Here is a 23,912-nt window from a genome sequence, read left to right as displayed (position 1 = left end):
CACGAGACACTGCTTTAGAGTCAGAATCAAGTGTCTAGGTCACATACAGAGCAGTGCATGATAGGCAGCCCACTTCTGAAGAATGATGGTGTAGGCAAGAAGTTGAGATTGGCAAGTCCAAAACGCAACCTTTTGACTTCTGCTCCATTTTATCCTTTCCCATGTGACTTCCCAGAAAAAAAAAAAAAAACAAAGAAATAAATCTTGCCATAACCTTGAGCTTGCTGGATATAATTTTACAGGAAAAGAAAAAAAAAGGAAAATTGAAAATTGTAAACAACAGTTAAATCAGACCAGATCCCATTTTAAGTATTAGCAGAGGAGGCTCCTCGATTGATTGAAACTTGATAAAATGCCTCAAATGGAATGAAAAGGAATACAGCATGATAGAGAACACAGAGAAGCTCCCTTCCAACATTCCACGAGCAGTTTTTTTAAAAATTTTATTTTTTTATTTAAAATTTTTGTTTTAATATTTGGTGTTTCTTTGTGTTTCTCTTCTCTGTGCTTAATTTTTCTGAGCATTCAAGTGAAACCCAGGGAAATCATCACTTTGTCTTAACTCAATTTCAAGTCACTCATTTTCACACTATTTCAAGGGAGACTGTTTTATTGGGTCTGTCAATAGCTCCCTGTGCTTCCAATTCTGTAGCCTAAACCAAGAGAATCTTGTAGCCCCCAGCCCTCTTTCAATCACAGTAACCATCAAACACAGATCCAGAGATGGGATAAGGGATGTATCTCTCTCTCTTTCTCTCTCTCTCTCTCTCTCTCTCACACACACACACACACACACACACACACACACACACACACACACAGCAGTTGCAGGGAGCAGGAAGATCCTCTGAGAAGCCGCTCAAGGGAAGAAGCCAAAGTGAGCAGATCACCAGAAAAGCTTTAGTTGGAGGTGACAGAGAAATTGATCCAAGCATGGAGTTTACTTGACACCGTAGAGCATCAGCCATCCGAGGACATTTTAAGTAGAAGGCTGATTTAACTCCTGGGCCTCTTGCTGAAAGCCATGTTATCTTAGCTATGGTAGCGTAACTTGTCTTAGCCTCAGTTTCCTCATCATGGATATAACAGGTTCCACCTCAATCATAACAAATATGAACTATGATGATGCATAAAAACTGGATAGAATCCCTGGTATAAAGGAGAGGCTCCTTACATTTGATGTCTAGACATTACTACCACTATGGTTATTATCACTATTTACCTATAATGAAGGGGACAGGCACAGAACTTAGTAGGTAGTATTTTGAACAAATGCAAGGTAGGCAGCACAAAGTGACACCCAACTTCTCTATCCTTATCAAAATGAAGAAATTAGGGAGAAACGAGATGAAATAAGGTGTCTGGTGCCACAAAGACAAGAGCAACACAGATGAAATTCAAATTGAAGCATTTAACTTTGTCTTGATAACTTAGCAGTTAGTCCATCTGATCTGAGAGTTTCTTAGATTTATCTAATCTCCCCACATTTCCCAGATTGTGACACCTTCCCTTTTAGTTTCTGTCCGGAATATTGTTGCTCTCTTCTCAGACTCATCACCTTCTATCACCCCAAGAGCTACAGATCAAAGATTTATCAACTGAGTCCTTGTAAGCCCTCTGCCAAGACCACCAGAAAAGTGAGTTTTCCTTTCCCTTCCTTGGGTTCACATTGACAGGTGAATGATTTCCATTTTGATCAAAGCTACTGTCTACTCCTTTACATCTGACCTCTTAACTGTGTGTACACAGAAGGCATCAAAGGGACAGCTGGAAATCAGACATGTCACTGTGTTAGTGTGTACCTATGTGAACATTATGGTTAACACACATACTCACAGAGATATACAAAGTCATAGATTTTGTTTGATTTTTCTAATTGACATATATATATAATAAGCTTTATGTTTCTTGTGAGTTTTTCTTGCACAAAGACATTGTAAACTCATCAGTGCTGTCATTTGTCAGAACAGTTATCCACTGGCAGGAGTAAATGAATGCATATCCTGCCATTATCTATCTATCTTGGTTAAGTATCTATCTTGGTTTTGCTTCAAGACTGGCTCAAGTTAGGAAATCCAAAGAAATGAATAGGAAGAAATATTATCTTTTGACTTTGCTCTCTGTTTTCTGTGAGAGAATACCAAAACCCCAGTGCTCTTTGCATGATCACATTCTTGCCACAGGAAACCAAATATATGAAAGTAGCATCATACATATTGGGTTCCAAAAGCATAATTGCACAGATTTACTCTTTCAAGAAAAGAAGACTAATTTCACATGGTATGTTGAACATAACAACAATGATAAACCACTTAAACCAGTTATTTCCATAACTTGGAGATCATTTTGCTTAGCCTCATCTTATGTGTTCATATATTCATAGCTATTAAGATATTGTGATCATCTGCTAGGCATATCCTAGACATATACTAATTATTACTAATGAGGGAAACTAGTGTATATTTCACAGATAAAAGTCGAACCAATGCAACAGCAATACTTAGAAGACAATATGCAGTATACCAACTGTACAACTGGGGGAAGGGAGTTTGGGAAAGGGAAGGTGGGACAAAAGTGAGGGAGGAGGTAATAAGTTTGATAAGAAATGTACTCCCTGCCTTATGTATGAAATTGTAACCACTCATTGCATCACTTTGACAATAAATAAAATCATTAATTAAAAAAAAAAGAGAAAGGGAGGCCAAAGTTGAAAAGGCAAATTCTATATCAAATCATGATCTGCCATGCCACACCAGCCTGGTTTTAAAACAGTAACAAGGTAACTTGTGAAAGTCATAAGCCATATTTTCTTTTCTTTTTTTTTTTTTGGCCAGTCCTGGGGCTTGGACTCAGGGCCTGAGCACTGTCCCTGGCTTCTTTTTGCTCAAAGCTAGCACTCTGCCACTTGAGCCATAGCGCCACTTCTGGCCATTTTCTGTATATGTAGTGCTGGGGAATCGAACCCAGGGCCTCATGTATACGAGGCAAGCACTCTTGCCACTAGGCCATATCCCCAGCCCCATAAGCCATATTTTCTAAACTGGGCACAAAGTACTACTGCTATCTGTTGATGTTATTACACAGATGCAAATGAAATTAGTGTCTCTATAAAATGAACTCACTTATCTATTCCATGATAGTTAACTTTAATAAATATTAGTTTGAAATAGTGATGAAGGAGCTGTTCACTTCCTTATGCTCCCAGGGGTTGCCTTGGAAAGTGAATTCCTAGTTAAGCAGTCCTTTATGAAGTTGCAGACCCATCCACATCTTCAGAATGCTGAAATATTCCTTCAGCAAATCAAACTCCTTGAGCACATGGTGAGTGATAGGAATCTGCTTTGTTCTCATAATTCCACGTTGCTCCCCTCTCAGTCCATTCTTTTTATGTATCCAAAGATCCTATATGAAGAACTTGTCCTTCCCCTCTAGAGCTATTCTATGTATCCAAAAATGGAATATGAAGGACTGACCCCCACCCTAGTAACCCAGGTGCATACAGACTCCAGGAAAAACCTCAGGTATATTCAGACTTGCTTTGATATGCAGGCAGGGCAATTCACCTAGGCCCAACCAAAAGCCCCCCAACTTCCTAGACCTAGTGGCGCTTTCATTAACCACTGCTTCCTTTCTCAGACCCCTTATAAGCCTGGTTCCAAATTCACCCCTTCACACAACTTCCAAACCTGTGGGAAGGTCTGTGCACCTTACTGTTCCTCAATAAGCAGTCCTCACCTCTTGATGATCTAGTCCAGCCTCTTCCTTTTCCATTCTCTGCCTATTGATGATTGAATGGAGCCTATTCCTTTTCAATTCTCCATTTTCCCAACAGTCAGCAAATAGAACACCTGTGGTGCTCAGGAGTGCATCTGAGAGTATCTCGGTTTTAGAGGAAGAAGTTTGTTTATGCAGTATGGTCTGGTCTATGGTCCCTTGTGTTCCTGCTTGATTCTTATAGGAAGACATTTACTACCAGAACCTTAGAATCTCTGTATCCTCAACATGTGTTCTCATGAAGTGAGAGCATTTGGAAGTCTCTTTTACAAATATATAACACACAAAGATGCAGAGTGGGGATGGGGAGAGAGAGCACAGATACAGTGAGACAAAGGATGAACTAAATTCAGCAGTGCTACTCAGTAGACACTATGTTGAAAATAAACTATATGGGCTGGGGATGTGGCCTAGTGGAAAGACTGTTTGCCTCGTATACATGAGGCCCTGGGTTCAATTCCCCAGCACCACATACACAGAAAATGGCCAGAAGTGGCGCTGTGGCTCAAGTGGCAGAGTGCTAGCCTTGAGCAAAACGAAGCCAAGGACAGTGCTCAGGCCCTGAGTCCAAGGCCCAGGACTGGCAAAAAAAAAAAAAAATGTTTACTCTGGCTATTCTGTCTCCTGTCATTGAAGATTTGATCCTTAAGCATTTGCTGTCACACAGAGGATGGTCCTTACAAGTACTTGTCAAACTTAACTTTTCAAACTTAGTAGATTCCAGGCAAGCCTTGATTAGGAGCTGTTACTACTAATTTCCCTGTTGCTTAAATTTGGCCCAAAAGTATCCTACTTGGAAAAACTGCACAGCATGTCACCTCTGCCAACATGAGATCAGACCAACTGAGTCATTTCATTCCAGCAAGGAGATACCTACTGGGACAAAGCTTATCCTGGCAATGAAGAACCATAAAGAAACAGGGAAAAAAACTTGAGATACCAGGGTGTTTTATCAGATTCCAAATGGAGACAACTTGTTCTCAACTTTTCAGATGTAACTAAGGCAAAGAAGTTAAGAGAAAACAGTTTCTAAGCATGGTTACTTGATGCCCATGCCTTAGACAGTTTCTCATATTGATCTAGGAAAAGCCCTAATGCCTCTGGTTCAGGTTTCTTTTTTTTTTTTTTTTTTTTTTTGGCCAGTCCTGGGCCTTGGACTCAGGGCCTGAGCACTGTCCCTGGCTTCTTCCCGCTCAAGGCTAGCACTCTGCCACTTGAGCCACAGCGCCGCTTCTGGCCGTTTTCTGTATATGTGGTGCTGGGGAATCGAACCTAGGGCCTCGTGTATATGAGGCAGGCACTCTTGCCACTAGGCTATATCCCCAGCCCTGGTTCAGGTTTCTTAAACACATTTTCTCCTCTGACACAATGTATACCTAATAAAATATGACATTAAAGTTATTGACCTATGAGAGCAGGCAGGTTCCTCTGAGGGTGACAATCACTTTTGTCTTTGTAAGTTCTAATGGGTTGACATGGATCTTTCCTTCCATTTGCTTCCTTTTGCTGTAATTGTCTTGTTAAATTTGTTTCCTCTTGCTTAGAGTTCATCAATTTCCAATGATGCTGTGACTACTACCACAAACTCTTATCTGCCAGGGCCTTGAGTCAGACCTCTGTGAAGATACCCTAAATGCCATTCCCCTACCATTAACCCTTTCCAGCTTGAAGAAATTAGAGTGGTCGTCATCCATTTCCCTAATGGCAGTTCAGATGACTTCTAAGGAAAGAGATGAAAAAGTAAACAAGAACTCAGGGCCCCTGAGTCCCATCTTGACCTAGCAAGTAGAAACCAGATAGAAAAGAGACATTGTTACAAGACATCTTGCTTTTTCCCCTCCATAGCCTCTTCTAGTACAGATAAAAGAAGAGGATTTCTAGAATGGACTCAACTAGAATGCTGTGGGACCTGACCAATAAAGTGTCAACTTCTGAAACACCTCATTATGAAAATGGCAACAAAATAGAGCATATTCCAGGGTAAAATGTCCCCTGGGTTCAGCCACTGAGACACAGAGTGGACACAGAACATCTGAGGCCTTCTAGTAAGATACTTTCCTTTGCACTCACTCTCCTTTGTCCTGGACTTCCGTTTTTGAACTGCCAAGACAAGAACCTGAGAAGACTCCAGTGTCTGAGGCTCACAGTGGAGCTACAGCACTGGCAGGATCTGCCTATGGCTGAGCTGCACCACAGAGCAGGCATGTCTGCTGCTGAGATGCAACACAACGCAGGTGTTGCCTGCTACAGGGTTGCAGCAGTAGGGGCATCTTTGCTGGCCCTGGAGCCAGAAGGAACATGACATCAGAAGGAAGACATGCACATGCAACTTTAGCAAGGTTACATACACAAGACACATCTGTATCCATTTAAATTTATTCCCTCCATCATATTTCATAGTTTTCACAAACTATGCAGATGGTGGTCATGTTTTGTTAAATTTCTATATAAGAGTTTCAGTTTTTTTAACTTTATAAACATACTTCAATTGTTTTGCTATTAAAATCTTAAAGTTTAAATTGCTTATTATAAATGTATCAAAAGGAAATTGCCTAAATACTGGCCTTGTATATGTAATATTGCTAAATTCTTTTATTAAATACAGTATGCTATGCTTCGTGAAAGTAGGATTAGTCTTTTGATTTGCATGCCTTTTCTCTTTTCCATTGCTTCTTGTACTAGCTATAATTTTAGTATGATGCTCAATAGAAGCCATGAAAGCAGACATCTTCAACTTTGTAATAACACTAGAGGTAAATTTAGTTTTTCTATGTTAAGTATAAAGTATAATATCTGTAAATGAAGTGTCAGCAGACAAATCTAAATAAAAATTTTAATTGGCTCTGTCATACTAAGTTCCCTTGTTATTCTTGCTTGGTTGTGAATTTATTAAAATATTAATATTGTAATGAAGAGAAGCAAGGATAATGAAGTGAAAAAAATCCCAAGGTATTGCTGGACACTGATGGCTCCTACCTGCAAATCTACCTATTCAGAAAGCTAAGTTCTGGGGGTCACAGTTGAAAACCAGCCCAAGACAAGTCTGTGAGACTATTCAATTATACACACACACACACACACACACACACACACACACACACACACACACACACACACACACACACCAGAAGTAAAGCTGTGTCTCAAGTGGTAGAATGTTAGCCTGGAGAAAAAATGCACAAGGCCCTGAGTTCACCCCCCAGACTGGCACACACAAAATAATATTTTTTCAATGTATATCCTACAAAATTAAGAAAAGTGAGGGAAAGGAAAAGGAGTTGGTTGGGAGGGATGGATGAAAATGCTGAAAGAGGAGACATTGATCAAGATGAATTTTACTCATCAACTACTTTATTGAATGGCAGCTCCTTTGTACAACTATTGAAAAACAACAAAAATATTTTTTAAAAAGTTCTTAACTAGACACTAGTGGCTTATGTTTATAATCTTAGCTAGTCAAGAGGTTGAGATCTGAAAATCCTGGTTCAAAACCAGCCCAGGTAAGGAAAGTCTGTGAAAGTCTTATCTCCAATTAATTACCAAGGAAGCCAAAATTGGAGCTGTGGCTCAAGTAGTAGAGAGCTAGCCTTGAACATAAAAGCTCAACAGCAGTGCCCAAGCCCTGAGTTCAAGTCCCAGGACTAGCATAAAAGTAAAACAAAGCAAAACATATTGCTAATAATAGCATTGTTTTTATTAAAAGATTCCTTTTTCATCTATTGAAATGATAAATCCATTTATAGAGTGAATTGCACAGGTTGATTTCCTATTGATAAAAAGGATTCATGTGTCCAGTTTAAATTCTTTGTATGGTGTATCAACTTTGGACACATCTTGCCAGATCCAATTTGTCAAGACTTCATTAAAGTCTTATCTCTGATGAATATTTGCCTGTAGTTTGGTAAGCTATAGTTTTTTGTTAATTCACTTAGTGTTTTATTCTTAGTGAGCTATTATTTGAAATCAGATCTTGGCAGCTTTTCAAGTTATGGGCTTAAGTAACCCACTTGCTTCAGCTTCCCACAAAGGTTTATTAAAGGCATGGATTACCAAGCTTTAAGATTACTTTTATGGTAAAAATTAGAAATATATAGTCTATATATTTTATGCTTTTCAACAGTAATGGAGTTAGAACTCAGGGCCTTCTGATTCCCAAACAGATGACCTACCCTGGAGCCATGCTGCTTGCATCCATGGTTTTTCTCTCTAGCGTGACTTCTTTCATGACTCAGAAGGTGATGTAGTTGAGTGAAGGCTTTATCACAAGCTTATAGCGAAGCCATGGGCAGAGAGGCCAGACTGAGCATATCTGCACTTTGCCCACTGACAGCACTCCTGCGGCCTGAGGAAGACCATCTGCCTCCTGAGGTTTTACTCAGAGTAAACCATCCGCTACGAGGGGGCGTGTCGGTGGGCGGGGCCGGGGCGGAGCTGTCTTCCAGCGGCGGTGCAGCGGCGGGAAGCTCCCGAGCTTCCCACGGAGTCAGCGTCCCCGGAGAAAGCTCCCGGGACTGGGCCGGCCGAGTGGCAGGACTCAGCGTTCTGAGCCCGGCGACTTCCGGGCGGCGGAGCTCTGCCCCTCCTTTCTTTTCTCTAGGTCAGGTCTCCTTCTGGCTGCGCTGGACCTGCGCACGCGGGGGACTTCCGCATCGGGCCCTCCAGCCTCCCGCAGCGTCCCGCAGCGCCCTGGCGGGCAGCAGCCTGAGTGGTAGCGGCGCGCCTGGTGCTCGGCGCCAGCACCTGCTACTGCCATCTACAGGCTGAGGCGGGGCCCGCGGCGAGGCGGCCGGGGGCATCGGCTGAGCCCCTCTGGATCTGCAGGTAAGGCGGGGGTTGGGGGGGGGGGCCTGCCCGGCAGGTGTAGGGCAACTGACACCAAGGCCTCCCTGGCCAGGGCGGGCCCAGTGGCTCCTCTGAGCTCGCAGTGAAACAGCAGCCCAGCGGGAGGAGGGCGGGGAGCTCCAGTGGAGAGGGCAATTGCCCCCTGAGAGAGTGGGCAGTCCTGAGCCACCTCCTGGCATCAAAAAGATGGCCCCAAAGTCTTCTGCCTGCTTCAGGCGTCAAAGCAGAGGACTGCCAAAGGCCTGCTGATGGCCTCCTGCTTTAAAGCTTGCTGTGGGTCTTTGTGCTGTGGAAGGGATGCCGGGACTGTGGTGGGGACAGCTGGTGGGAGGGGGTGGGGGGGGGGGGCTAGAGCCAAGGATGAAATTCTACTTGTGCCAGCATGGGGGCTGTTCTGCCTGTAGTTTATCCTGCCTGGGGGGGAGGGGGAGGGAGAGAGATGCTGGAAACTGGAACTATTGAGAGAGAGAGACAGAGAGAGACAAAGAGACAGAGACAGAGACTGAGAAGAGAGGGAAGGAGGAGGAAGAAGAGGAGGGGGAGGGGGAGGAGGGGGGAGAGGAAGGAGAGGAAGAGGAGGAGGAAGGGGAGGAGGAGGCTGGAAACTGGAACCTTGCCTGTGAGAGACACTGGATATAGGTCTGTTTACAAGGTTGTCTGCTGGATATGGGTCTGTTTAGAAGGTTTAAATCGTCATGGTTGAGTTTGAGGATATCAATTTTTGCTAGGAAAGCATCCAATTCTTCCAGGTTCTCGATTTTGTTGGTGTCAAAGTTTGCAAAATAGTCCCTTATTGTGTTCTGGATTTTGATTGTTTCTGTGGTGATGTTACCTGTTTCATCTCTGATCTTGTTTATTTGGGTAGTGCTGCCTTTGTTTTTTGGTCAGATTTGCTAGGGTTCTGTCTATGTTGTTAATTTTTTCAAAAAATCAACTCTTCATTTTGTTGATTCTTTCGATGGTTTATTTTTACTCTAAGTCATTTAATTCTTATTTGGTTTTAGTTATTTGCTTCCATCTATTGGCTTGGTGTTTGGCTTGTTGTTCTCTTTCTGGGAGCTTAAGGTGATCCCTTAAGTTTTTGAGTTGCTATTTCTCCAGTTTGTTGATGTAGGTACTCAGAGATATAATTTTTCCTCTGAGTACTGCCTTTGCTGTGTTCCAAAGGAGCTGGTACTTTGTGTGCTCATCTTAGTTTAATCCCATAAACATTTGGATTTGTGTTCTAATTTCTTCAATGACCCACTTATGGTTCAGCAACGTGTTGCTTAGTCTCCATGAATTGTGGGATTTTCTGTGGTGACTGTTTGAGTTGAGCTCTAATTTTATTCCATTGTGGTCTGAGAGAATGTAGGGAATGATTTCGATACTTCTGAGTTTGTACATATTTTCTTTGTGCCCTTTGTGTGATCTATTTTGGAGAAAGTTCCATGAGCTGCTGAAAAGAATGTGTATTCTGGTGTTGCTGGATGGAATATTCTGTAGATCTTGGTTAAGTCTAGTTGGTCCATGCAGTTGTTTAGTTCTGAGGTTTCTTTGCTTCGTTTTTGGTGTGTTGATCTGTCCAGATGTGACAGTGGAGTGTTAAAGTCTCCAACTATCAATGTGTTTGGATCTATGAGTGTTTTTAGAGTCAGTAGTGTTTGTTTGATGAAGTTGGGTGCTCCTGTATTTGGGGTGTAGATATTTAGGATGGTTATATCCTCCTGTAGGAGAGATCCTTTTATTAGTATGTAGTAACCTTCTTTGTCTCTTCTTACCTTTTTTAATTTGAAGTCAATTTTATCTGATACGGGGATTGCAATTCCAGCCTGCCTATGGGGGCAGTTTGCCTGGTAGATTTTATTCCAGCCTTTCACTTTTAGAAGATATTTGCTTTTGCTGGATAGATGTGTCTCTTGGAGGCGGGTTCATTTCTCTATCTTTATTGTAATCTTGATTATTTTCCATGTGTAGTATATTTTCCATGTGTAGGACTTTCTGTAAAGCTGGTGTGATGGAAATATATTGTTTCAGTTTTTCCTTACTGTGGAAGACTTTTATTTGACCATTTGACCTTCAGGTATGAATGAGATTTTAGCTGGGTACAGTATTCTTGGTTGATAGTTTTTTTGTTTTGTTTTGTTTTTAGGGTGTAGTATACCTCATTCCAGGCTCTCCTTGCTTTCATGGTCTCTGCTGAGAAGTCTGGGGTAATTCTGATTCATTTTCCTTTATATGTGATTATTTTCCTCTCCCTCGAAGCTTTAAGGATTCTTTCCTTGGACTGCATTGATCCTGTTTTGATCAAAATGTGTAGGTGGGATGTCCTATTCTGATGTGGTCTGGTCTGTTTGGGGTTCTAAATGCTTCTTGTATCTGGATAGGCCTATCATTCTGGATATTTGGGAAATTCTCAGCTAATATTCTGTTAAATAAGTTGCCTATTCCATTGACTTCTTTCTCTAGGTTTTCCTTGATACCTATTAGCCTTAAATTGGGCTTCCTGATTGTATCTTGGAGCTCCTGGAGTGATCTGTTTTGCTGATTGGATTGGTTTTGTATAGTTTTTTGTTCTTTCTCCATAGATTGTAGGGAATCTTCAGTTCCTGAGATTCGATCCTCTGCTTTATATAGTGTGCTCTGTAGGCTAGCTACTTGATTTTTAATCTCCCTTCCTCTTACTGGTCTTTCTTGATGGCTTCCAGGTCTTAAGTCCTGTATGGACTTCTTTACTTCATTAATTTGGTTCTAAGTGCTGTCTCTCAAATCTTTTAGCTGGGTAGCTCTCTTGGACTCTTGAAGTTCATTTATCTTTCTATTTGTGTTGGCCATGAAATCCTCTATTACTTTATGGACGGATTGATGTATTAATCTTTGGTTCGCCTCCTCATGCTCTAGAATAGCTGTCTGAAGAGATTCAAACTTTTCATTTAACATTTTTATCAGTAGAGTTTGTAGAGCATTTTGAGGGTTCTCTTCTAGGTCTTTGATTGATTGCTCTGCTTCCTTCTTGTTTGGAGTGGGAGATGAGATTCCCTTGTTTGCCATCTTTCTTGTGCTTCTTCTGCCCATTTTGGTTGGAAATGCCAATTTACAAGCACCAGTGAGCACCATTTAAGATCCAAAGCAGACCTTACCAAGCACTGTTGTATAAATCTTAGAAGTTCACAATTATATACAGATATCTTCCCTCTCTTTTTTGTATATAAAAGCAAATTTGGTGTGCCAGAAGAATACAATTTTTTTTTTTTTTTTTTTTTTTTTTGGCCAGTCCTGGGCCTTGGACTCAGGGCCTGAGCACTGTCCCTGGCTTCTTCCCGCTCAAGGCTAGCATTCTGCCACTTGAGCCACAGCGCCGCTTCTGGCCGTTTTCTGTATATGTGGTGCTGGGGAATCGAACCTAGGGCCTCGTGTATCCGAGGCAGGCACTCTTGCCACTAGGCTATATCCCCAGCCCCAGAAGAATACAATTTTAATGTAACAACCAACCCCGAACCCTGTATTCAGTAGTTACTTATTTACCATTATAACCCTATGAGCAATTTTTATTCTCATATTTAGTTCTTTTTGGACTAGTGGGATTTCTCTATGAACCTCTTTGACTCACTCGTATTGAACAAGGATACCCTCTATCCTATAACCAGGGGTCAATGGAGTCTGGAGGTCCTAGAAGTAAATTTAGGAGGGTAAGTTAGGGGTATTGAAGAGAGTAGAGTAAAATGAATGGGGGATGATGATTTTGGTTTAGTTTCAGTGAAATGGAAAGGTGGAGAAGAGTAGAATCGGTAGAAAGAGCGAGGTTAAAATAATAGACAAAATGGAGAGTCAACAGAAAAGAGTAAAGGGATTAGTCAAAGGAAAGTAATTTTAAAGGGGGTGGATCTACTCTGACCCTCCTCCCCTAATAGTTAAATCCTGGGGCTCTGTGGTTAGCACAGCTTGCAGGTAGGACTTAGATGTCCTCTGTAGTTGGGGGAAGCTGAGCAATCTCCAGAACCGTAGCTCCTCCCATCTGCTGTGGGACTGCTGCCTTTAAAGTCTGGCTCTGAATAGGCTTGGACTCAGCCAGGTGGGGTGCCTGGGTCCTGGTTTACCTGGCTGAGAGCTGCTTGCCCTAGGGGAGGTTCCTCCCTCTTGGGCAGGGTGACCTCCTGGGCAGAGCTGGCTGTGGAATTCAGCTGTTTGCTGGTGAGACTTGGGCTTTTGTAATGGAGCTGTTTATCTGTCTCAGGAACTGTTTACTCTCCTGTCTGTTTGCTCCTTCCTGCCAGTAGCTGCTTGCCACTTTGGGTTTGATTTTAGAAATTCCTGCTGCTGGAGAGTCGGCAGCCACCGAGTCAGCGGGGCACCACTGGCTGAGTTTACCTGAGTCTGTGCGTCTCAGCCTGAGGAGAGATACTCCCAGGTGGGCAGAGGGATTGTCTTCTGAACAGAGCTAGCTCTCACTGTTCAGTTACTCTTGCCCTTTGCAAAGATGGCCCCTGTAATGGAGTCACCCCCCACAAGGGAGGGGATTCCTGGTTCCTGCTAGAGTCCACCACTCAGTCTCCAGCAAAAAAGATGATAAAAGGATGGATTTATTGGGGAAGTAAAAAGCAAACCGACTGGCCAGAGTCGCAGCCCATACTCGAGACCTGGAACTGCGACCACGTGTTGCCTTTCAGGCCTGGTTATATAGGCAAACATCACATAGTCAAACCTGCCACACGCAGGTGGCCAATGGGGTTACCACCCTTACAGAGCGTGCTATGTCATATGCAGGTGGCCAATGGAGTTACAGTCTGTCTCCCAGTATCTGTTTGAACCAACCTATTATTCTAGTTAGAATTGTATTTGGTGGGGCTCCCAGGATGCAGGTGAATACGCCTACTCATGGGAGGGCACAGGTTTAACCTTGAACATTCCTTGAACCTTCCACATCTCAAGAGGTCAAGTGCTTTACACAATCTTATCACAGCAAAGGGGAACTTCCCTGGATAGGGTGGGGAGATCTTAGTGAAGATGGAATTGGCTTCTGCTCTCTTTAACTAATCTTGAATGGAGTCAATCTGATACCCCTCCAACAGCCAATGATGGCGCTGGCCAGATCTGACCTCCCTATTACAGCTCTTTCATCCTTGCTTTCCCCAGGCCTGCTTTATTTCCAGTCTGCTCTGGCCAGGTCTATGCCAGAGGCAAAGATGGCACTTTGCTCTGGTGATGGGGGAAGGGCTGCCTTCTGTGGATGTGAGTGAGAATGTCTTTCATGGGGTATTCACACTTTCTCTGCTATTTTGGCCCATTTCATTGTGTATATGTACTACATTTTCTTGATCCACTCATCTACTGAGGGGCATTGGGTTGGTTTCATATTTTAGTTGCAGTGCTCAGCCTGCTATTGGCATCTGTCTGCCGCCGTCTGGAGGATTTCTTCATGGTCGCCACTGTGTGCTTTAGGTGCGCGGGGTGTGGGGCGCTGTGCCAGCGCTAGTGTGGCGGCAGGACACCACCTGGAGCTCAAATCTGTGTTTTCAGGCCAGCAAAGTCGATATTTCCTTTCTGGCCAGAATCCCTGTACTGTTATAACTTACTTGGGCTGTCTTTCTAGGAGTAAAAGTTTCTCTGGGATGGGAAAACTGCGATGTCGGAGGGAGCTTAGCTAGGGCTCTGCTGCTCCTCAGCTGTCTTCCTGGAAGTCACTTTTGAGACCTTTACAGTTAAGTCTTTGAAAAATGTTTCTTAAATTCATGATTTTTTACTTTTAAAATTATGGGTGGAAGTAGTGTTGTGCCAAGTCGTGAAACCACCACCAAGAAGACCACCGAGACTCAGACATTCCGAAATGCAAAAGCAAGGCAAGGCTTTATTTAAGCGAGCTGCAACTTGGGCCTCGTCCTACCCACCGACACAGCGGAGGTTAGGAGGAAGCCCCGAGCTGTGATTACACAGGGCTTATAAAGGGAAAGAACAGGGTTACAAGAATCAGGTGTTCAAGCAAGCAAGATTAGGACACAGGTACAAATCTGATTGGCTCAGGGTTCGATTCTAAAATGGGGTTCACGTGGTAAAATGGGGCCGGACTTCAAAGTCTGGCACTTCATTTCCCCCTTTTTCTTTTTGGTACCTTGGGAGCCAATCATGGCTCCATTCTGTCCATTTCAATGGCTTGCATGTCTAGGGGATGATATAGAGGTAAGTCATGGGCCAGTAGGGCCCAATGTAGTAACCAAAGGGCCTGTCACCATTTCTTACAAGTATAGTCTCTGTACCTCTGTTTTGCATGCCTCTAGTTTATCCTGCCTCATCTTCCCAAAAACAACTCTGGTCCCTCGGTTTTAAAGGGGTGCTGATGGGTGAAGATCATCCATCTTCTGTAACTCTTCAGGCTGACTCAGGGGCGTTGAACCTTACCTACCTTAACTTTAACTCTCTCTCTCCCGTTCCTGTGTAGGAGCAGACCAGACAACCCCGCATATAGAGTGGACTGGACGGGCGCCCGTTAGAAGGGCCTCCCGGTCCAGTCCTTCAGGTTCAGGGTGGTAGTGGGAAGCCTGAGCCCCCTGTGGAGGGCTTGAGGTGTTCTCCAAGTCCTCCAGGACTGCCCATATGAGCGTGTCCACTCCGGCTGGTCCTTCACTACCTACAGGTTCAGATTCAAGTGGCTGGCCTAAACAGAAAACAAAACTACAAATCACACAGACACAGACACACAGAATGAACAGCGCTATTTTCTTACCTTCGGAGTCTGGGGTCTCGGGGGTCTCTGGGGCTATCCTGGACGAAACCCCAGATGTTGTGCCAAGTCGCGAAACCACCACCAAGAAGACCACCAAGACTCAGACATTCTGAAATGCAAAAGCAAGGCAAGGCTTTATTTAAGCGAGCTGCATCTCGGGCCTCGTCCTACCCACCGACACAGCGGAGGTTAGGAGGGAGCCTCAAGCTACAATTACACAGGGCTTCTAAAGGCAAAAAACAAAGTTACAACAATCAGGTGTTCAAGCAGGCAAGATTAGGACACAGGTACAAATCTGATTGGCTCAGGGTTCGAGGCACCCCAGGGGTGGTCAGAGTTAAGCATTCCCAGTGGTTAGAGTTCTAGACCGACTGGGCCCTAATGGGTCTGCTCACAGGGCCTGCTTATCTCAGGTTCACGTGGTAAAGTGGGGTTCACGTGGTAAAGTGGGGCCTGACTTCAAAGTCTGGCACTTCAGTAATACTGAAGGTACAGGAGCTCAGGGTGCTAGTTGATTATAATGATCCATGTGGTCACTAGTCTTATATGTAATCAGAAAGTATGGGCTTTGTGCTCATTGAGCTAGACCTGCATTCTGAGCTTAGCTGTCATAGATACTGGAACAAGTTCTTTTTTTTTTCATTAATGTATTGTCAGAGTTATGTACAGAGGGGTTATAGTTTCATATGTGGCGCAGTGCGTACATTTCTTATCCAACTTGTTACCTCCTCCCTCATTTCCCCCCCACTTCTACCCTCCCTGTTTCCCTCTCCCCCTTGAGTTGTGCAGTTGGTTTATACCAGATAATTTTGTAGGTATTGCTGTTGCCTTGGTTTGTCTTTTTATCCTTTGTCTCTCGATTTTGCTATTCCCTTTCCCTTCCCTAGTTCCAATACACATATATGCAATATCCAGGGCACCAAAATCACAGTGACATCAGAGGTTAAACCACAGGAAAGAAAGACAAAAGAAAAAGGGCATATTTTCAAATGGTATGTTGAAAATCACAACAGTGTTAAACCACTTGTTTCCATAACTCGGAGTTTATTTCACTTAGCATCATTTTATGTGTTCATATGTACGTAGCTATTGAGCTATTGTGCTCTTCTGTTAGGATAGTCCTAGACGTGTAGTAATTATTCCTGATAAGGGAAACCATAAAGTCTGTGTTTCTTTGGGTCTAGCTCACTTCACTTTGTATGATTTTTTTCCATGTCCTTCCATTTCCTTATGAATGTGGCAGTGTCATTCTTTCTGACAGAGGCATAGAATACCACTGTGTATATGAACCACATTTTCTTGATCCACTCATCTACTGAGGGGCATCTGGCTTGGTTCCATATTTTAGCCATTACAAATTGTGCTATGATGAGCATAATTGTGCTGGTGGCTTTAGTGTGATCTTGTAATCTTTTGAGTAGATGCCCAAAAGTGGGGCTTCTTGGTCTTAGGGGAGCTCTATGTTTACCCATACTGCTTCCCAGAGTGGTTGAACAAGTTTACACCCCCACTCACAGTATAGTAGGGTTCCCTTTTGGCCACATCCTCTCCAGCATCTGTTATTATTAGTTTTCTTGATAATGGCCATTCTTATTGGAGTGAGGTGGAATCTCAATGTTGTTTTGATTTGCATTTATTTTATGGCCAGTGATTTTGAGCACTTCTTCATGTGTCTCTTGGCCATTCTGGTTTCCTCTTCAGAGAAGTCTCTTTTTATGTCTTTAGCCCATTTGCTGAGGGGGCAGTTGGTTCTTTGAGAATTTGTTTTGGAGGAATTTAATTTTTTTGAGTTGTACATAGATATGAGGCCTTCCTCTGTTTGTTGTATGGCCAGTAAAGATCTCCCAATCTGTGGACTTTCTATGTATCTTGCAAGCTATAGCCTTTGCCATGCAGAAGCCCTGCAGTTTGATGCAATCCCATTTGTCCAACCTTTGTTTGATTTGTTGTGTTTCTGGGTCTTTGTTAAGTAACTTTCATCCTGTACCAAGGAGCCCAGGTGTTTCTCCTATTCCTTCTTGTAAAGTTTTCAGGGTATCTGATTATTACCTTAAGGTCTTTGATCCATTTGGAATTGATTCTGGTGCAGGGTGGTATATAAGGATCTAGCTTTAGTTTGTTACAGATGTTGAACCAGTTTTGCCAGCACCGTTTGTTGAAGAGGCTGTCTTTCTTCCATCCTATTTTTTTTTTAGCTCCTTTATCAAAGATTAAGTAGGCATAGGTCTGTGGGTTAATTTCTGGGTCTTCAGTTCTGTTCCATTGGTCCTCAGACCTGTTCTTGTGCCAATACCAAGCTGTTTTTATTACTATAGCTTTGTAATACAGCTTGAGGTTTGGTACTGAAATTCCTCCAGCACTGTTCTTTCTGCTTAAAATTCTTTTTGCTATTCAGGGTCTTATTTGGAACAAGTTCTTATCTGTATAATTGGAATCATGATAATACTTCATAAAACTGATATGGGGATTAATTCACCAGCTCTTAGTAAGTGCTCAATTAATAGTATATCTTGTCTGGATACTTGATATGTAGCAAAGTACTCTTTTGTGATACTGCTGAACTGGGTAGGATTATTGACAGAAGTTGTCAGAAGTTAAAAGGAATGTCTCAGGAGTAAGAAAACCTTGACTATCTGGAAGTAAGAAAAGATACCGATGTTTAAATAAATCTGCTAAAGAATAAGAACAGAAAACCAAGAGTCATGCTTAGTTTTCAGTCCAGTAAGAATACAGATATGACATTTTGATTTTTTTTCCATTAATAAGCTCTCCTTTAAATTTATCACAGGCTCTGTTACTGTCAAGGTCCCATCTTCTCCTCAAACCTATTTACAGTTATCAGGAAAAGAGGTTGATATGAACCCAGAAGTCAATGTTCAGGAAGTGGCTGAAGATGATAAAGATGATGGTGTAACAATTATAGGTAAGGAGGCTGCATTTTCCCTTGTATGGACTTGCTACTGTTGGTTTATAAGTAGAAATATGGTATAGTTCACTTCGGTCATAGTCCTTTTGTTCTTTTTCATTCTCACATTTAATGTTGACAATTATCATAGCATGATATAGACAATTAGTTTGAAAAGACCTGCATAGATTATTTTAGAACCCTCCTTCCTGCTATCCTAGATAAAACTGATTTGAAAAATTGTCTGGAATGGCTGCTTTCTAATTCTTGGACTTAACAGGCAACATGTGATGCAAGATTAAAGATAATGTTACATGATTAAATAGAATTTTATTGAACTTATTGGTTTGCTTTTATAGTACAGCAAACTCTCAGTCCAAAAAGATTCATGTATTTTCCATTACATCCAGCTACACAGATTGTTAATACTATTTTTTTCTTATAGATACAATGTTTTAATAAGCACTATAGTAAATGCTGGTGGATTTTCTATTAAATTCTCACAGAATGGCATCAAGAACACTGAAATTACTCTGTAGGAAGATGCTTATTACTTCATAATTATTATGAAGCTCCTTAAACTACTTGTTTTTATTTATTTGTTATGTCTTGCTGGTTCTGACCAACAAACTCTGCATAAAGAAATGCTCATGCAATAATCTATCATATTTACTATCTCAGTATCAAATAATTAATATTCCAACACCACCTGAGGTGAGAAATGGGCTTATTGACAAGTATTGTTAGTCTGAAGATCTCTTCCCCAACCTCTGCTTTTATAGGCTCATTGTGGCCCAGGGCTTTTTAAAGAGATACATTCTAAGAGATAGATAGCAAGCAATCAGAAATATGAAGATAAGTACCTTCAGGGCTTTATACCTGTCTTTTGACAGGATTACTGCAAAAGGTCAAACACTCAGACAGTATCATTCAAACACCAGCCAGATCTGCAGTCAATTACAGTCTCCATAGTGTTCTAGAGTTTCCACAGGGTCCTGTGCTTGGACCCTTATTTTCTAAACCAGGAAGGGCCAAATTAAAAAGAGGTCTTTTGTACTCAGTGTACTCAGTGTAGCAATCAAGGTTACAGTTGGATATTGTACTTCATGCCTAGGATTTCAGCTACATGGGAGACAGAAATAGGAGGCTCACAGTTCAAGCCAAATCCATAATACTAGCCTAAATCTGGCCTGAACAAAAGCAGGAAACCCTATCTTAAACACAAGCTAAAACTAAAAGATTCCGCTGGGGGTGGGAGGAGAGACATGGCTCAAGTAAGTATAAGACCCCAAGTTCAATTCCCAGTGCTATCAAAAAGAAGGGAAAAATAGATACTGATTAGCAGAGTCTTAGAGTTCTGGAGGGCACTCTGCACAGCTGGACCCCTGGTAGCTCTGGGCATTGTCTCTGAGAGGTATATTAAGGGGTTAGTGTGGAGGGTGCTCATATGAAGAGGCAGCAGTCTTTCTTAGAGCAACTTGTATTTTCTTTTCATCTTTAAACTATTTGGTCCCCAAAAGGCCTCAAGCCTTTATTTATCATGTAGATGAAATAATTGAAGCAACTCAGAAAATCAGAGCAGTTTGGTTTCCCCCACCACCATAAGATTTCCACTCTGAAACTTAATTTTAGAAATAATGAGCAGCTTTATATGTGACTTGTTGTTATAAGCAGCTGAGCTCAGCTCATCTGGGCCTTCCTCAGAGAGCCTTTGAGGCAGAGAAGCGGAAAGACTACCCTCTGTGCTATGAGGTTTGCATTTTTTCTGTAGCATGACTTCTACTGGGTAATTTCTACAAGAAGCCAGGCCAGTAAAATTTAGTCCTCTAGGCTCAGGCTTCCCACAGGATTTTTATGTACCACGCTGTAATTTTATTTATTTATTTATTTATTTATTTATTTATTTATTTATTTATTTAGGCCAGTCCTGGGCCTTGAACTCAAGGCCTGAGCACTGTCCCTGGCTTCTTTTTGCTCAAGGCTAGCACTCTACCACTTGAGCTACAGCGCCACCTCTGGCCGTTTTCTATATATGTGGTACTGAGGAATAGAACCCAGGGCTTCATGTATTTGAGGCAAGCACTCTTGCCACTAGGCCATATTCCCAGCCCCTGTAATTTCATTTTATTTTATTTCCTGTTCCATGGTTTCCTTTGCTGTTGCTGTCACTGATAAATAGCTCTCAGCTGTATAATTCTTAGAGTGATTTGTGTGTATAATATGCTGTTCTGAGGTCAAAGGAAAGCCCAGGACTTCTCAGGCTAAGATATTTATTTACCAAAATACTAAAACTTATGCACCACATGTATTCTTTGGTAGTGTGTCCTCTGATTTTATTTTTTTCAGTACTGGGAATAGAACTCACGACCTTGTACTACAGCACTTTACCATTTGAGCCACACCCTGGTCCTTTTGCTTTCTATTTAGTTTGCTTTGCAGATAAACTCTCATGATTTTCTTGGCAGGCCTCAGATCCTGATCTTCCTATTTTCACCTCCAGAGCAGCTGGGACCATAGATATGAGCCACCATACCCAGCTTGTTTTTTATATAAGGTCTTTTTTCCAAGTTGGCCTTAAAATGCAGTGTTTTCTGAGTAACTGGAATAACAAGTGTGCACACTACATCCAGTTATATTCTCTTAATTTTTATTGAGAACTTTCTCAGTTTTGTATCCATATATGGGACATGTAATAGTCTGGGAATGGTTTAGATAGCATTTGTAATAAGTTGACTTCACTATTGGGTTTTAGACTTGGTTCATCAACTTAAATATGAAATTTGATTGTGGCATATCAAACCTCCAGCAGAAATGCATGTGGTACAAAGTCTTTCTCAACTTCACAATTTACATATTCAGAGTATTAGAGTTAAGTATTCTGCCAGTCAAAGGACTGGTGTTTGTCCCTATCAATTTAGAAGAGAAACTGGCACAACTGAGTTCACTTAATTTTAGTCCATTTGTAAATATGCAGCATCTAATAATTTATTTGTTATCAAACTAAAACAATGAGTTAGAATTCTCAGCTTATATTTGAACCAAAGAGTTATGTAAATAATACTTGGTGATTTATGTTTTGTGGTTTATAATGGTAAGTTGGTTTATGGGTTGGAGAAAAGGTTGAAATGGGGCAAGCTTATATGAGGCTATTTTTTAAATCTAGAGATAGTGTTTTTTCTAAATGAAAAAAAGTACAGTCTTGATATGGCTTTTAGAAACAATACTATTTTTTGAACACATTGAAACTTTGCTTTTATCTAAGCTTGTAGCACATTCATCAGCTAGGTAAATATACTCAGGAATCAGTTTTGCTTCTATTCATCCGTAGGCTTTCTCTGTAAAGGCCACTAGTGTTTATATGACATTCTTGAAAAGACAGAGAAAAACAGTGAAGTCCTCCCGGCAAGATGAAGTTAAACAGACTAAGTAACATCCTATCAGAAACAAATGACACCAAATTGAAGGATTTGACTCAGGTCCTCATGCTTGTGCTCTACCATTTGGCCACAGCCCCAGTCCTTTTCTTTTTGTTTTTCAGGTAGAGTCTCATGCTTTTGCTTTTGTAGTCTCATACAGTGATCATCCTCCCAAAGTATTTAGGATTGCCAAAATGTGTCACCAAGCCACCTTTTATTAAAACAAAGCAAAACAATTTTCAACACAATAGACATCAGACAATGAAAGAAAGTGATCACTGAAGAATGAAAAACAAATGAGAAGAGGTCTGCTGATAGTAGCCCTGCAGTTTACCACAACTAATTCAAGTCTCTGCCTTGATGGGAATTACCAGGCTACTATTCAAAGTAAAAGGAACTACTACAGAGCCTGGAAGATTCCTTGAGATGAGTCTATAGAGACAAAGTGCTAGAGACTAGAATGTCATGCTCATACAACTCTAGGAATAATGTCTATTCCACCCACCAGCATGGAAACAAAAGTCCTAACTCATGGGGCTTTGAGTAGAACACTTGAATAGTTGGAAGCAAATTGTCTTAAATTGGTCACTACTCCAGAAGTGGGTAACAGACCATAAAATCTGAGGTGAAATACTTGCCAGGTGCCAGTGGCTCATGCCTATAATCCTAGCTACTCAGGAGGCTGAGATCTGAGAATGGTGGTTCAGAGACAGCCTGGGCAGTAAAGTCCACGAGACTCTTATCTCCAATTAACCACCGGAAGTTGTGCTGTGGCTTCAAGTGGGAGAGTGCTAGCTTTGAGCAAAAGAACTCAGGGATAGCACCCAGGCCCTGAGTTCAAGCCCCATGACTGACAAAAAAAAAAAAAAAAAAAAGAAATACGTAAACTTTCTAAGTAACTTAACCGCATCCTCAATATGCTCAAGATTTATGAGACTACAGAACTATTTAGCACCCAACAAACAAATTCAAAATGTTTAACATCCAGTCAGAGATTAGATAGTCCAAGAAATAACGTGATCCATAATGAAATCAATAATCAATTGAAACCAACACAGAACTCACACAGATGTTAGAATTAGTAGAGAAGTAAATAAAATACTTATAAGTATATCCCATGTATTCCAAAAGTTAAGACATGAGAAATGATTTTAGGAAAAAACCAAAATTGCATTTTTTAAAACTGAAAGCTGAATTACTAGAATTGAAAATGCAATAGATGGGATTAGACATCATCAAAGAAAAGATTCGAAGAAGGGTGTGTACAATAATTTCTTAAGCAAAGCTTACTGATTAGATTCCTGCTCAATACCTAGATTACTGTTAACTTTGTTATTAGTATCCCATGTATTAGAGGAGAAATTTAGTGGATACTATTAAAACTAACTATATTTTGTCTAAGTAAAAGCTTCCTGTGAAAATGCCTTGAGTTGTGATTTTGTTGAAAGTAGTTAATATTGATAAAATGAAGTATTTATACTTTGGAGTGGAAATGGATAGGGCGTTAGAGGTTTTGTTTGTAAAGTGTATGTGTTAAATTAATAAACTTTCAGAGTAATTTTTTCATGTTTGTGCATAAGTGTATGGTTTATTTTTCTAGTCAGCTGCTAAGCTTTGTGAGGGAACCAACTTGTCTTTACATCTTTGACCTTCCCTGAAATACTTAATATGGTGCTTCTAACAGTGCAGGGTTTATGGTATTTCTAATGTGAAGGCGGGAACCCTGCAACCTTGAGGCTCTGAAGTATATAATAATCTAAACTGCAAATAAAGCAGCAGTGGAAGGTTTCTCTGTATTAGATGTATATTAACAAAGATTCTTACAGGGTTAGGAGTGGGAGTGGGGAGGGAAACAGGAAGAAGCTTATTACTTTATAGTCTATTTTTAAACAAGAGAATTAAATTTTGCAAATTACTCTCCAGAGTTCTTTTTGTACTACCTAATGCTGATTATATTAGGTGTGTTTAGGGCTAAGCAGACAGAACTTGGAGAGTATATTGGTTAGATCTGAAATAAGGATTTTGAAAGCAAATGTCAGAATTAAATGTCAGGAAACTTTTTGCCCACTTAGTGGAAGCCACACAGTAATAAAGTAACTATTGTCCCATTTCTTGGATAGGAAAAAGCTTCTCATTTTCACAGGCAGTGGGACGTCAATTAGGAACAAGGGTTTAGACCCTCCACAAGACTTTTTGTAGGGAAGATGTATTAATGAGTTAGAGTAGAGTGTTCACAGATCCAAGCCAAAGTGTCAAGATCTTTCAGTAAATTAGTTTT

At 41.3% G+C, this 23,912-nt stretch overlaps 1 protein-coding gene across 1 annotated transcript in view; it reads left to right on the top strand.

Annotated features, from left to right (window-relative positions):
* Positions 1-5,577, top strand: part of LOC125345637 — a 38,252-nt gene extending 32,675 nt beyond the window's left edge. The window contains exons 4-5 of the mRNA XM_048337697.1: positions 1,495-1,637; positions 5,319-5,577. Coding sequence (XP_048193654.1) covers positions 1,495-1,637; positions 5,319-5,381 — 206 coding nt within the window. The 3' untranslated portion in view covers positions 5,382-5,577. The remainder of the gene's footprint in view (positions 1-1,494; positions 1,638-5,318) is intronic.
* Positions 5,578-23,912: the final 18,335 nt, after the last annotated feature.

The sequence above is a fragment of the Perognathus longimembris genome, chromosome 2 (genome assembly GCF_023159225.1).
Source record: "Perognathus longimembris pacificus isolate PPM17 chromosome 2, ASM2315922v1, whole genome shotgun sequence".
NCBI classification, from domain to species: Eukaryota; Metazoa; Chordata; class Mammalia; order Rodentia; family Heteromyidae; genus Perognathus; species Perognathus longimembris.
Note: the sequence above shows the minus strand (reverse complement) of the source record. Positions and strands in the feature narration are given on the sequence as shown.